Source organism: Acipenser ruthenus, chromosome 7 (genome assembly GCF_902713425.1).
Source record: "Acipenser ruthenus chromosome 7, fAciRut3.2 maternal haplotype, whole genome shotgun sequence".
In the NCBI taxonomy this organism is placed as follows: domain Eukaryota; kingdom Metazoa; phylum Chordata; class Actinopteri; order Acipenseriformes; family Acipenseridae; genus Acipenser; species Acipenser ruthenus.
Window position 1 is genome coordinate 47,451,079 of NC_081195.1, and position 14,882 is coordinate 47,465,960.

Here is a 14,882-nt window from a genome sequence, read left to right on the forward strand (position 1 = left end):
CCCAAGACCTCCCTACCCAGGCTGAGCTCGGCCAATTGTGCGCCGCCCCCTGGGAACTCCCGGTCAAGGTCGGCAATGACATAGCCTGGATTCGAACTGGTGATCTCCAGGCTATAGGGCGCATCCTGCACTCCATGCGGAGGGCCTTTACTGGATGAGCCACTCAGGAGCCCCTCCCTCAATTTATTAGCCCTAGCTATTTGTTACTGGGGTTCTGAATGGTAACACACAGGGCAGCCTGGGCTTAACCTTGTAGCATTCTGGTCGTGCAGCAAACTTGCCCTTGAGACGGCTTTGGTACACTCACCCATTCGGTAATGGTTACATTTCCTACTTGAAAGAAATGTAACCATTATCCTTCAAGGTTGCTGCATCCATGATTGCAGCAGGCTTGAAGGAAAAATGACGCTAAGATCTGTGAGTGCAGTCCTTTGTGCCCTTGGGGGCAGGCATAACTGCGTCACAGGCTTCGCTAAGCAGCTTTGTTATATCTTATTTGAAGTTTGATGAATTTTGTACAAAAATTTAAGTGAAAGCAATATAGAGAATTCAGACAGCTCTTTCTCTCTCCCTCTCCATATATATATATATATATATATATATATATATATATATATATATATATATATATATAAGCAAATAATGTTGTAACATTGCAAAGACTTAACTGCAAAGTAAAAAAAAAAGAAAAACACATACACAGTATATCATGAAATGTTTATATTTATGGTTGTAATTAAAGTTGCTAGTGAAGATATAACTTTATACTATATACATATTGAACACGTGATCACACCCCTGTTCGGCCAAATCTATAGCAAATGTTGTTATGAATGTTTGCTTTTTACTGCCATCAGTAGCTCCAGCCACAATAATTTTAAATGTTTTCATTTCAAACTGTGAAGCACTGAACTTGTGTTTTTGTGGTACGGCAATTTTGTTTGGCATAATTAATTACATACCATGGTTTTCTCATCTGGTTCCTCAAAATACTTCCAAACGTGGCTTCCTTTGTTCAGAGATGCCATTTTAAATATAGAACAAACTGGAATTGATACCATACCATGCCTACTACAGGCATGAACACACACAGTGCACCAATGAAGCGCCAGATCGACTGAGAATAAAACCCGCTCCAGTGTCAATCTTTCTGTTGCACCAATTAGAAAAGCTACTTGGAGGCAATTGCCAAACCCCTTCCTTTTCATAATATCCACCCTTACTGTGGCACGAGAGCAGTCTGATACACGACGAACTACTGATGATAAATGTCTAAAATTAATGCATAAAAAAAGATGCGTTTGGTGACATTTGTCACGTGACCGGTATACGTCTAGCATATTATTAAACGTTTTACCATTTCTTTAGAGTTTATACGTTTAAATGTTTAAACTTCCCATCCCTATATAACTTGAATGGTTTCCCTTTTGTTTTAGAAACTGTTGGAAAAAATGTTTACTCAAAGTCACAGATGTTATATATTATAGGGATGAAAAAAGGAGTTGCCAAAGAAACCAACTGTATTTGAGTACTTCTTTAGGTTATGGAATCCATATGCTCTGTGTACAGTGTGCTCCCTCTGAGGTGACTGACTGCACACTTCAAAGGCTATGGCAGTTTAAGAGTTCCCAATCTAAAAACTAAATTAAATAAAATCAGCTGTTCAGCAGCCACATGAAAGAAGTGGATAGCCTCGATTCCCACACCATAAAAAAATGCAAATGCTACATCTGTATCAAATAAATCACCATGGAAACAACTTCGCCAACATTGTGTCTGTATCTACAAATGTGCATGTGCAGTATTACTTTATCGGTCAATAGCAATTTTACCAATGATCTGCCTTCCAAATCCATAGCAACACTTTCTGCTCTGGTTTTTAAGGCCCGTTATACAAATTGATGTGCATATGCTTATCAGTGTCCACAGACAATGTTACTGCAGTAACTTGAGTAACTTTTCACAAAACAACCTAAAACTTAGAAAGGCAGACAAAACCACGGTTCAGAACCCAGCTGAAGCAGTTGGATTACAAGTTTCGAAGTGCGTCAAGTAACATAAAAAACACATGATGTGGCAATGTATTAGCACCACCTCTCTATTTATTTTTTTAGTTATAATGCTGCAATCTGCAGATGCTGTCTCTTGGTTTCGCAGACATTTGCGGCATTCAGACCTGAGAATAGGGACAAAAAGATAAGCTACTGTACATAGCCTTTTCCATTAATTCCCCCCTTAAAATAAACCAACCTGCTGCACACAAAATATTTATTCCCCTGCAAAATAAATCCTTGTCTAATCAAATGTGCATTTTTATAATCTGTTTTAATTTTAAGATGCTGAATTTGGCTCTGTGGCAATGTGCCCCATCCCTGTGTGCATGTGTGTGTTATGTGTTGTATTTTGCGTGTGTTAATGTTGGTGTATAGAGATTGGTACACGGAATATAAACGGGTCTGTGTTTCACGTGGTATTTAAATTGTATAATTGTATTTAGGCACGGGATTGCACATCACTGTACGTGCATTTAAAGTAAGTAATATGCACGCACGGGGTTGCACAGAATTAATTCACGTGCTGGGATTCAAGTGAATAATTAATTAGTAATTGAATCCCAGCACAACAGTATATATAGATGCACATTTGTTTCACTCAGGGTTGTGTGTTCAGGGCGAAGGAACGGGAGAGAGTGAGGTTGTCCTGGAAGAAAACTTGCTTCCTTCTGCTCTGACAATGTTCCCCAACTCTGAGGATTGGTTTTTCCAGCAGGACAATGCTCCATGCCACACAGCCAGGTCAATCAAGGTGTGGATGGAGGACGACCAGATCAAGACCCTGTCATGGCCAGCCCAATCTCCAGACCTGAACCCCATTAAAAACCTCTGGAATGTGATCAAGAGGAAGATGGATGGTCACAAGCCATCAAACAAAGCCGAGCTGCTTGAATTTTTGCGCCAGGAGTGGCATAAAGTCGCCCAACATCAATGTGAAAGACTGGTGGAGAGCATGCCAAGACGCATGAAAGCTGTGCTTGAAAATTAGGGTTATTCCACCAAATATTGATCTCTGAACTCTTCCTAAGTTAAAACATTAGTATTGTGTTGTTTAAAAATGAATATGAAGTTATTTTCTTTGCATTATTCAAGGTCTGACAACACTGCATCTTTTTTGTTATTTTGGCCAGTTGTCATTTTCTGCAAATAAATGCTCTAAATGACAATATTTTTATTTGGAATTTGGGAGAAATGTTGTCAGTAGTTTATAGAATAAAACTAAAATGTTCATTTTACCCAAACACATACCTATAAATAGTAAAACCAGAGAAACTGATAATTTTGCAGTGGTCTCTTAATTTTTTCCAGAGCTGTATATATATATATATATATATATATATATATATATATATATATATATATATAAACTCCAAGTCTAGTACATATTAGTAACAGCTGCTAGATGTTTGAAAATCTGTATCACAAAATTGGTTCCCTTCAACTTTAGTGATTTCTTCCACCGGGGCAAACTCAATGTATTATACACATTACTGAAAACTGTTAATGTAAAACAATACACTGTGGTTGTGCTTACAATAACTGAAATAATTTTGTTGACAGATCTATTGGGGTATCGAAAAATACATAAAATACACATTGTTGGAGGTTGGGATCACCTTCCCAGAAGACATTAGGGAAGCTCACCCAATAGGGCCTAAACTGAACAGAGATCATGTAATTCAGCAGGCCCAGAATGCAGTTCATGGGTGTCATACTTTACCAGGATAGTGTGGTGCATGGAGTTGTCAGTCGTACATCACAAGTCTGGGTACCATCGGACAACAAAGCTCCAGTATTTATCTAGAGCAGGGGTTTTCAACCAGGGGTACTTTTAAAGGGTAATAGGGGGTATGCAGAACGACTGTATGTAAGGAAAAGAAAATAATGATCTTTACTGGTAGAAATGCTCTGGCAAACATAAATAATAATCACATTAGTCATACTTTGACGGGCTTTGTTTTATTTATTAGGCGTGGCTGCTTTTCAGTAACATTAATAGTGGCTGGTTGAATTTGTTTCCGGTGTTTTATAGAGTACATCCAGATTATTCTGTGTATCATTTCTTGAGTAAAAAATGGATACATTTCTAACTTGCAAAAGAAAAACAAAGGAAGAAAACACAAGAGTCTACAGAAAGTGCAAAGCGACAGACAGTTATAGAGTCCCTTTGGATAATTATTTTGTTGGCTTCAATAAAAGGTTTATCATTGTTTGTTTAATATAGTCTTATCTTGAGGTTAATGCTTTTGAATTTGTAAACATTTTAAATGGCACACATAATTATGCTGAGATTGGAAGTAAATGGTGTACATAATAAACATTATTATTTATAATTTTGGCCATTAGAAAGTGAATATGAAATTCCCAAATACTGTCTTTTGATTATGTGCACCCAAAGACCTGGAATTAAACGTTTTAAGAATTAGGCCTACTCTTTGGTATTTTGTCTTAAACCAGCAGTTTGTCAGTTGCAAACTTTTTTTAACGTAAATTATATATTAAATAAACAGGAATAAATTACTTTGATAATAATTATTATTTATTTTATTGCAACTGTGGTACCATTCAGTAGTGCAGAAATTGTAAGGGGTACTTGGGCTAAAACCTTCACAGATGTAGTTCAGTTTTTAAAAAGTACTGTACTTGCTGACCTTCAAGTATATGTTGTTTTTCCTCCCCATTATTGAATAGTACCACACTACAGTGTTCTTGTTCTTTAGTATATTGCACCATCATGTGGTCACTGCTGGAAACTGCATACACGTTAACACCCCTTTTGGAATTTGAAATATGGACTGGAAGTGTGAAACAGTATTATTTAACCCTTTTATTGACTACTTCAACCATATGCAAAAATAATAAATAAAAAAAGGAATATTTATATTGTGAAAAAAATACATTTAAGGTTTAATTTATTTTTCTCCAAAAAAGACATCCCTTTTACAAAAGTAAGTGCATTTGGAGTACACAAAAAACAATGTAATGGCCACATTTAATTCTATTAATCTCAATGTAAGCGGTTTGTCTCCCCAGATATTTCAGTTATAAACATTTGTCCAGATAGTGCAGTCAAGTTGATGATACAATTCAAATAATTTAAATGAAGTGGTTATAGAGCAGCAAAGGTTAGAAAACATTATAGGTCCTCATGCACATTGTCAGGCGATACAGTTTCTGAAGAATCCTCATCTTCCATGTTTTCCTCTGTAAAATTAAAAACAAATACAAAACAAAAGTAGTAGTCAGGAATGATAAAAATAGCTTTGTTGGATAAAGTCAGAGATTTGTCAAAAACCATGTGGTGAGCAGAAGTGCATTATTTGACAAATGTGCACAGCCTGAAAAGTCTTATTGCAATTACAAGGTTAAATGTGGATACATTAAAAGCATGTATGCATTCATCATGCAACTTTGGTTGTGCAAGTCTGATAAATATTGTATTTGCATACTTTATTATATTAGTTTTTTCAACCATTGCTAAATAAAAAATAAATAAATAAAATTAAAAAAAAATGAAAGACACATTGACAAAAGTGTTTGAGTCTTGTTTAAAGAAAATACAATCCTTATAAATAAACTGCTGTATCCTGGTACCTTTGTTGTAGGTCACAGGTCACACTGATAACAGCTAGACCACTGGATTGAGTTTGAAATACATCCCATTAAAAGTCTGATGTGTAGCAGCCTTAAAGAGGAAGTAGTGGGGTTCCAAAAAATATACCATTATACATCCCCACATGTTGCTACAACTGTTTAAATAATATACCTGTAATTTATGTTTTCACTGTTAACAACCTGACCACTTTTACACTTATAACTTTGAAGTCTGTTTCAAAGCTCTTCACAAAATGTCAGCTTAAGTGCACTGGTGTTTGAGATCTGTCCTCCAAATCCCAGAAGGAAGAAAAGCTCTGGCTTTTCTGATCTGTACCACATTATGGATCGTTATTGCTGTGTTACCTGTTTGACAATGTGGGCAATAATCCTTACACTACCAGTACACTAGAGCAGTACACTAGAGCAGACATTTTGAAAACAGCTTTGAAACAGTCTTTAAAAAGTTGTAAGTGTAAAGAGTCCTTGGGATGTTAACAACAGAAAGAAATTACAGGTACATTATTTAAACAGTTGTAGCAACATGTGGGGACGTGTAACTATATTTTTCAGAACCCTGCTACTTACTCAAAGTGGTCAGGTATCAAGAAGCACATTCCACATTGAAGTATAAATAAATACAAGCAAAGAACCAATAAATATTCCACGAAAGAAAGGGGGGACCATATTGCTAGTGCTAGTAAGAAAATAGGTTTTAAAACCTTAACACTCACACTTTGTTTTTATAAATTGATTCCAATTGTCTTCATGAAATTAGAAAATGGGTAAACATAATTATGTTAAAATAACAAAAACAATTACAGAACTGCACAAATAAAAAAGGAGGTTTCTTTTCTGTCAAAGAAACCAGTTTAAGACACCCATTTTATTATTATAAGTTTATTTAGTAGACGCCTTTATCCAAGGCGACTTACAGAGACTAGGGTGTGTGAACTATGCATCAGCTGTAGAGTCACTTACAACAATGTCTCACCTGAAAGACTGAGCACAAGGAGGTCACTTACTCAGGGTCTCACAGTGAGCGAGCCGGGATTGGACCAAACAGCCTTCTAATAGAATTTAGGATTTCATAGGCCGGTTGCACCTTGGATTGTTAAAGTACATGAGCCCACTTCCAAGTAAGCCAGATTTACCTGTTTCTTCAGTTTGTATGCAGGCTCCATCTTTGTCTTCAAAGCCTTGAGAGCAAACACATTTGAAGCTGCCTTTGGTGTTAACACAGTCCTCATTTTCACGCAAGCATGATTTGTCAGGGAGGCTGCATTCATTTATATCTGAAAATATAGTAAATGTCAGTATCACTTCTAAATACAGGAGATATTTATAGTATTCACTGATATTGAAGAAAGAGTAAGACCTTTAAAAACAGGAGAGAAGCTACTATTGGCAAGGAATATATTTCCTAAACACTGTCAGATTAGGAATATATTAATATCGCAAAGTGTTGGGGCTCTACCTTCTGGAAACCAAAAAGGTTACATGACCCCAATATGGCAGCCTTGTAATATCACAGGTCAAAGTGACGGGCTCTTAAATATTGCACAAGAAGTTTACATAAAATCACAATTGCTGTACGAGATATTAGATGTTAAAGTAGCAAAAAGATTATATTAAAAACAAAGGCCAAGTTCTTAAGTGGCCAAAAGTCCCCAACAGGGATGCTTAATAAATCATTATACATATTTAATGTCAGGCGGCCATGTAAAACTGCCAACTTAGTTAGGCAAAAAGTGTGTGGTTATGTGGTTGCCTTAATGCTCTCACCTGTACACTTTCCATCTTCCTCAGTGTATCCAGATGAACAGCCTGTGCATTTTTCAGGACCCTCCCCAGAACAACTTGTACATGCAGCATCACAGGCTAGGAGCAATAAACAATCAGCCTATACAAACAATTTAATAATTCTCAAGCAGGTATGTTTATTTATTTATTTTTAATACCATTCCCTGTTTTAAGCATATATTGCCATTGTAATAATGCTGAAAACTACACAACTAAAGGACCATGGTATGTTTCCATAAATTACCCACTCCCTATGTGAAATGGTGACGGAACTGAAATACCATGTTATACAATACGCTCGGTGCGAACCACTTGGGGTGACATGGGTGAATCAGATAAGATACCTATAAGATGCCCTGTTTAGGAAACAAATGGGCATCCTTTTGCATATCTGGGGTACATCATGAGGCAAAGCTCCATGGAAATGTACCATGGTCCTTATGGATTTATTTAAATAAGTTTTAAAAAACGATATTATCTTGAAACTACTTTAACAGGTCCTCTAAAACCAACCTTTGCAGGAGTAGGAGCCTTCTTTATTGTGGCAATACTGGTTTTCTTTACAAGGAGATGTCTCATTTGCACATTCATCCATGTCTTGAAACAAAAAAATATTGTAAATATTATTCAACAAGGGTAACTCTCAGTTCTGCAAATCAACAACAATGTAACTTAAGCTGCCAATATGGTCGATTTATAATTTGTATTAATGACTCTTTCTATAAAAGTGGAGCAAATTTTGCACTGCAGCAAAAGTACATCTGGCCCATAGTTTCTAATTACAAGAATACAAACAGAAACAACTAAAGATGACCTTGGTACAGGCATTAAATACCAGATACCTTAATGTATTGTTCTTGTTATTTCTCACTGATATATTTCTTACATCAACTAGATGTTAATGCTTAAGACTGGTGTACCAGGTGGACTTGAACCTCAGACACTTTTTCAGGCACCTTTTCCCCTTTTTCTTTTTGTGTAACATAACCATGTAAAAGGTACAACAATATAAGATGATTATCAACTTACCATTGCAGGATTTTTCATCATCCTGTACCCAGCCACTTTTGCATTCATTGCAGTCCTTGTTAGTTGGGCCAGAGCAGGTTTGGCATGACTCATGACATTCTGTAGGTAAATTAATGGAACTGTAAACACTATCAGCAATTCCCTGTCCATCACAAGTTGTTAAGTTACAGAAAACTTAAATGTTGGGTATCATGTGCATACCACTGACTCCAAGTAGCCACACATGGTGTAATCCAAGGTCGTTTGGTTCCTAAACAGGTCTGGTGAGCGAGGAGGCCACTCTACAGCCTGGGAACATGTTATCCGAGTAAGTGCAAAAAAACATGTCTTGTAATAATGTTATTATTATTATTTATTTTTTTCTAAAAGGTGTGTTGTTGATAAATGACCCAATAGAGTAAATCCAGGCTAGGGATCTGTACAAGTCAAGCAGATATAATCACCACAAGAGTGGACTCAAGCACTTTTTCAAGGTTTGTTTTTTTTCTGTTTCTTTGGTTTCATTCTGTTGCATCCTTTTATTACTACCACCTGAATCAGTATTGTGAAATAATCTACACGATTACAAACTATTTGAATACCATGAAATCTAATACAAGGAAATTTACGATGGTCCTATCATTTTGAAATCATTCACCATTATTCATTATAACCAGGTATCACCCAATACTTGCATTGATTTGTGATGTAGCGATTTATTTACCTGTGCACAGAGAGAATGTGTCATTTCTTTCTTTATTAAAATATCCATCATCACATTCTAAACAGAAATCTCCTTTGTATCCTTTATTACACCGACATTTCCCATCCCCTCTTCTAGTGCCGTCACCATCACAGTCACCATTGTGATGACATGGCCTCTCAGACCCTCCAACACAAGCTAAAATGACAAAATAACAAAACAAGCACAATCATTTAAAAACAACATTCTACAAAAAATGAGAACTCCTGCTGCAACACTATCAATAGAATGTAGGGCTATTATCACCAGTCTGGTTGGCACTTATTCAATGAGACGAGAGCCTCTGTGACTGGGAAGTGTGGGGGTGGAAAACCAACTAGCAAAATTGGTTATCCAGGATTATCACCTAAGGGACCATTTCTTCTGAGGCATCAGTGATTTTTGCACTATTGAACCAGTAAAACCACATTCAAAGGGTCCTCATAAATCGGATAGTACCTCAGTTTGACTGCTATATTTTTTTAATAAATAACATGTCACAGCAGTTGTCATGATCACCATGTAGAGTGTGACAGAGAGCCAGACACGGATGCAGTCAGCGAATAAGGACCCTTATTTTTTTTTTAATGCGATAAATACCTTTAGTCTCATTAATGTGCAAGTGCTTTCAAAACACAAATTTACAACACACTAAGCATGCTATTATTGAAAGTAAATCCGTAACAAAGCATTTTAATTAATGGTGTAGCAACTACTGTTGAATATATATTTTTACTCTGTGCATAACGATCAAAGGAGCAATTAATACAGGTGCTAATATAATGGCACAAATTAGACTTTAAAAGGCAACAAATCAGGTTAGGCTTATTAGCGATCTCACAGACAATAAACAGCTTTCATCCAGAAATCTCACAGCAATCCTATGACATTATGTAATTGTACCAAGGCAGTCTGGGTGAATGCTTTGTAAATTTGTCCCTATTTGTCCCTATTTTTGTTTTTGTTTCTGCTGATGCCGATATAAACATATGTTTACTTACCTGTACACAAAGTAATTAAAAACAAAAATTCCACTGTTTAAAAACATAAACTATGAAGTTTTGTCTTTTACTGTCTTTAGTCTAGCAAGGGTGATGTACTCTAGATCAATAGTATAGGAATCAGTTTGGTTTAATGACAGAAAACAGATGGAACTTTAAAATACAACTCAATTCTGGAGCTTTTAAAATGTAAATTATTGACATCCCACAGTGAGGTAGATCCGGAACAGTAATTGGAATGAATGTGCTTGATTTCCATTACAGGAGTAGATGTTAAAACTTCATGCTGATTTGAACTCAGCTCTTGCCAAGATAAGCACCAACTAAGACGTAGCTTTACAATAAACTAATGTGATCCATCTGCGTCTCCATCCATTTGCATTTCCTTCCATCTGATGATGTAGATATCCTTCTGCCTGCTGTTGATGGCTGAAGTGTAATACTGGCTCCAGGGATCAGCTTATTTTGTCTCCCCAGCGCATCAGCACACACAACGTCTACAATGCTGGCTCCGGACATCAACCACAGTCTCCCCAGCGCATCAGCATGACAACCATCTGGATTGAGTTAAGTAGGGTATATCACTGGGGTCTTCAAGAGGGCACCTTCCATCCTTTGTGTTTCGTTGACTAGCCCACGACACGACGGTGATTGTGGCGTCCCAGCATTACCCCCCTCCGTCCCCCACTCAACTCGTTTCTTTCTTTCTATTGTGCTTGAGATCCCCAACCAGAATCTTTCTGTCTCAACCACAGCCAGTTGCTGCTCCTCTCTGCACATAAGTTCTTCATTGTGTGACTCAACTCTTGGCCACTGAATCCGACATCTCTAAGAAACCAGGTTGTAGAGTGTGCCACAAATCCTCGACAACCCACCTCCACTGGGTAAACCCAGACTCTCCATCCTCGCTGTTCCACTTCAACGTATAGTTGAGCATACCGCAGTTTCATCCTCTCATATGCCTCATCTACAGCATCCTCCCATGGCACTGTTAACTCTACCAGGTGAACAAGGCGTGCTGATCCAGACCACAAGCCAATATCTGGTTGAAGGTTAGCAGTGGCAATCTCAGGTGGAAAAATAAGCCGTTGACCAACATCTGCCAGATTTTTCCAGTCTCTAGCAGCTTCCAGTTGTCCTAGGCGAGGCTTGGTTTTAACACGTGTTCTTGGCAGTTGCTGTTTTGGGCAGAAGAATGTTGTCTTTTGTGTGTAATGTTTTGATGGAACTGGTGGCAACTTATTGGTCATGTTACGCTTGTCTTCCAATGCTAAGGCCAAACATCGCAGCACCTGGTCATGGCGCCAAGTAAACTGTCCTTGGCTAAGACCCACCTTACATCTTGTCAAAATGTGCCTTAATGTTGCAGGTGATGAACACAAAGGACATGAGGGATCCTCTCCTACCCAGAGGTTTAGGTTCTGTGGTGATGGGAGAACATCATATATTGACCTGATGAGGAAACTGATCCTGCTCTGTTCCATTGCCAACAGGTCTTGCCAACCGATCTTGCGTTGTTCCACACTCTCCCATCTCATCCATTCTCCCTCCTTGGCCTGGGAAACTGCCTTTACACACCTCATCCTCTCCTCCTGCTTTTGCACCTCATTGACTACCAGCTTCCACCATTCAGCTGGAGCTACCTTGTGCAATGTAGGAAGAGCTGAACTGAGACCAAGACCCCCTCTTCCATGCTGAACTTGCCCCATGATATCACCGATTCAAAGGGCAGCCTTTGCATCTTCCACGGCTTTCTTTGCCGCCGGTGTCGTTGTCCATCCATCCATCAACAGTCCAAAGCACCTTTGACCATTGTTCCATAGTCCAATTTCTGTGTTCTTGTGCATATTTTAGCCTTTTAGTCTTGTTCCCCTTTCCTAACAGAGGTATTCTTACTGCAACACATCCTTTAAGTCCTGATTTCAAGAGTGACCTTCATACTGTTGATTTGATGGACAACGACACCTGTGCCTTCTGTCTGTTCTGTTGTCAATTCAACACTTGTCTTCGTTCTATTCCTTAAGGATATTATCTTCAAGTATTGCTCATCCTTGTTAGACAGCTTTCTGGGTCTTCCAGTCCTGGGTTTGTCAATTACAGATGATGTTTCTCTGTATTTGTTGATTATGCTTCGGATACCCACACTTTGAAAATCGAGTGATGCAAGCTATTTCACTCAATGTTTTTCCTTCTTTATGCAAGTCAAGGTTGTTATAATAGTAGAAAACACTAGTGGAGGCTTTGAGTAAATTGTTGATGCTCACAATGCATCACAGTAGAGAAATGCAACATGTCTAAGACTTTTGCACAGCAGTGTAAATTAAATGTTTAATTTTAAATAAATATGATAAAAATCAGATTTGATTCCTTGCTAATGTCAGTAATAAATAAATAAAATCTCATATACCGTTGCAGTCAGGACCAAAGGTTCCTTGAGGACAACACACTTCAATATTGTCTATGCAGAACCATTTTAAAAGGTCTGGGTATTTATCCTTCCTGTAATAAGAAAAAAATAAACAAATGGAGGAAAGTAAAATAATAATAATCATCATCATCATCATCATCATCATCATCCACACTCTAGACTGTATCATGGCATGAGAAATCTGCAAGGTTTCTTTTTTCATCAGATTTTATTCCCCAAAATAAAGTCTCCACCCCACAAACATGTTTTACCTTTATTTAAACTTCTCCCCTGAAAAAAAGGGCAAACCATCCAAACAGCAGGAAGTATTACTGCATTTTACTTGTTACCTGAATGCATACATATTACTACTAAATTAGCAGGCTTTTTTAATGTAAATGATACACTCACTATATGCATTTTTCACAAAGTACAGTGTAACTGGAAATTATAACAGACAAACCCCACTAACTTTTTGAACCACCAGTTTTCAAATTGCTCTTCATGTTCTTCTACCATGTGGTTACATTCAAAGCTGCTGCTGTCACAGAGGTTTTCAAGGATCTCCACTAGACGAATCTCACTTGACAGAAAATCGAAACAAAACATTGAGAACAAAAATCATTCATTATTTAAAACACATTTTGAATTGAATTTAGTTTATTAGCGTGAGAACAGTGAGGAGTTACAATATAATGCAGAAATGCTTAGTTATTAATGCTCCACTGCACCTTAAATAAGCAGCCACAAATGTGCATTTTTGATAATTCAGGTTTGCATAAATATTAAATATTTTAAGCATGCATTGTTCCACTGATGGGCAAGGTTGTCCTTCCCACTAGTGTGACCTAACAAACTTAGCATACCTGCTGACCCACCCAAGTACATTACCCTGTCACCTCCCTGTTAAGTGTTAAGGCCACATTACTGTACATTTGAACCTTTTCACAAATAAACAAATAAATTAATTAATAAACTAAAATAAAATACCTAGTTTCATATTTTGATAATGCTCTTTCCTCCCAGGCAGTGTTTCCTCCCCCGAAATTCTTTTTAGCTGTTTTATCTAAACCCTAGAACAAGAATCCAAGTTTAATAACAAAAAAAAAAGTAAATATAATTAAAAACTACTGCCAAAGTCCCTCTCTTCAGTATTTAAAAGACAGCTCATTTATGTTCCTCCCAATTTTATAATTGGCTGGAAGGACACCCCAACCTGTCTGAACCCAATGGGGTCGTGTGTACAGAAGTGTGACAAGTGAATGTGCCCGATGTCTACTGACTGTCGGGATTAATGACAAATAACGATTTTTGATAAAGGGAATTGGATTGTTCAAACTACATTGAACATGCAGGCTATATCTGTATATCATTATTTATATCTATAGTATTGCTAATACATTTCCTGTTTTTCTGTCAGACAAATAACGTTTAGGCTAAATTATGTAAATGTGTTAATTGAGCAAATCCAACCACCGTACAAACATAAGAACTTTTTTTTTTTTTTAATATATGTCTTTAAACTTACCTTAACAAAGTTGTCAACTATTGTCCGGCACGTTGCACAGGATGTTTTTGAATCGCCAGCCAATGAACAGGGACTGTGCAAAACTATAGTAAGTGTCAATAACGTTACTATATTTACAAATTGCATTTTTTTACAAGGAGTGATTCGTGTAGAGGTGACAATAAAAGTGAGTATACTAAAATAATTGATAATCAGTTCAGCTTTAAATACAATAATGGCTTATTTGATTCTTCTCAATGCATAAATCCACATAGAAGAACCCCGCGTGTTAAAAATGGTAACGTTCAGAGACACCCGGTTAAAAAAAAAAAAAAAAAAAAACACACTTTACCAGATTTTGATTTCCGCGTCAGCCTCATATTACTTGTGTGGCTTCGTCTGATTTGAAAACGGTGACAGCAAATCAAAGGCAGAGCCAATGAGACCACGCCACGCTATGGGACAATGTATGACTCGCGTGTACATTTTAAAGACACAGTACAGTAAAAACCGAAAGAGGGAGTATGCTTTTCTCATTAATGCAGTTAATTGGTTGTAATGTTTTTGATTGTAGAGCTTTATTTTTTGCCGCAGTCTGAATAAAACATCCCTACAAGTACAACGGTCACAACACATTGTATTCTGCTAGGCTAGTCTTCTATCTCCGACTCGACATCAAACAATAGTAGTTTAAAAACACACGTGTTTTAAGCGATTTTAAATAATAAAAAACAGCTATGATTTAAAAAAACAATAATAACAATAA

At 37.1% G+C, this 14,882-nt stretch overlaps 1 protein-coding gene across 1 annotated transcript; it reads right to left on the reverse strand.

The window, feature by feature from the left end:
• Window positions 1-4,949: 4,949 nt before the first annotated feature.
• LOC117415375 (cysteine-rich with EGF-like domain protein 2-B) lies at window positions 4,950-14,829 on the reverse strand. The gene is made up of 10 exons (XM_034025637.3): window positions 14,138-14,829; window positions 13,600-13,682; window positions 13,082-13,192; window positions 12,610-12,701; window positions 9,184-9,360; window positions 8,481-8,579; window positions 7,965-8,048; window positions 7,434-7,529; window positions 6,803-6,943; window positions 4,950-5,258 (listed from the first exon to the last, which is right to left on the reverse strand). Exons 1-10 carry the CDS (start codon window positions 14,261-14,263, stop codon window positions 5,191-5,193), a joined length of 1,077 nt encoding a protein of 358 aa, XP_033881528.1. The 5' UTR covers window positions 14,264-14,829; the 3' UTR covers window positions 4,950-5,190.
• Window positions 14,830-14,882: the final 53 nt, after the last annotated feature.

Excerpts from the sequence above, each read along its gene's own strand:
- LOC117415375 (XM_034025637.3), bottom strand. The coding sequence starts at position 14,263 with ATGCAATTTGTAAATATAGTAACGTTATTGACACTTACTATAGTTTTG. Across the intron at positions 8,049-8,480 it reads TGATGAAAAATCCTGCAATG|ACATGGATGAATGTGCAAAT; the intron begins GTAAGTTGATAA and ends TTTTGTTTCAAG. Across the intron at positions 6,944-7,433 it reads GGAAGATGGAAAGTGTACAG|ATATAAATGAATGCAGCCTC; the intron begins GTGAGAGCATTA and ends CTATATTTTCAG.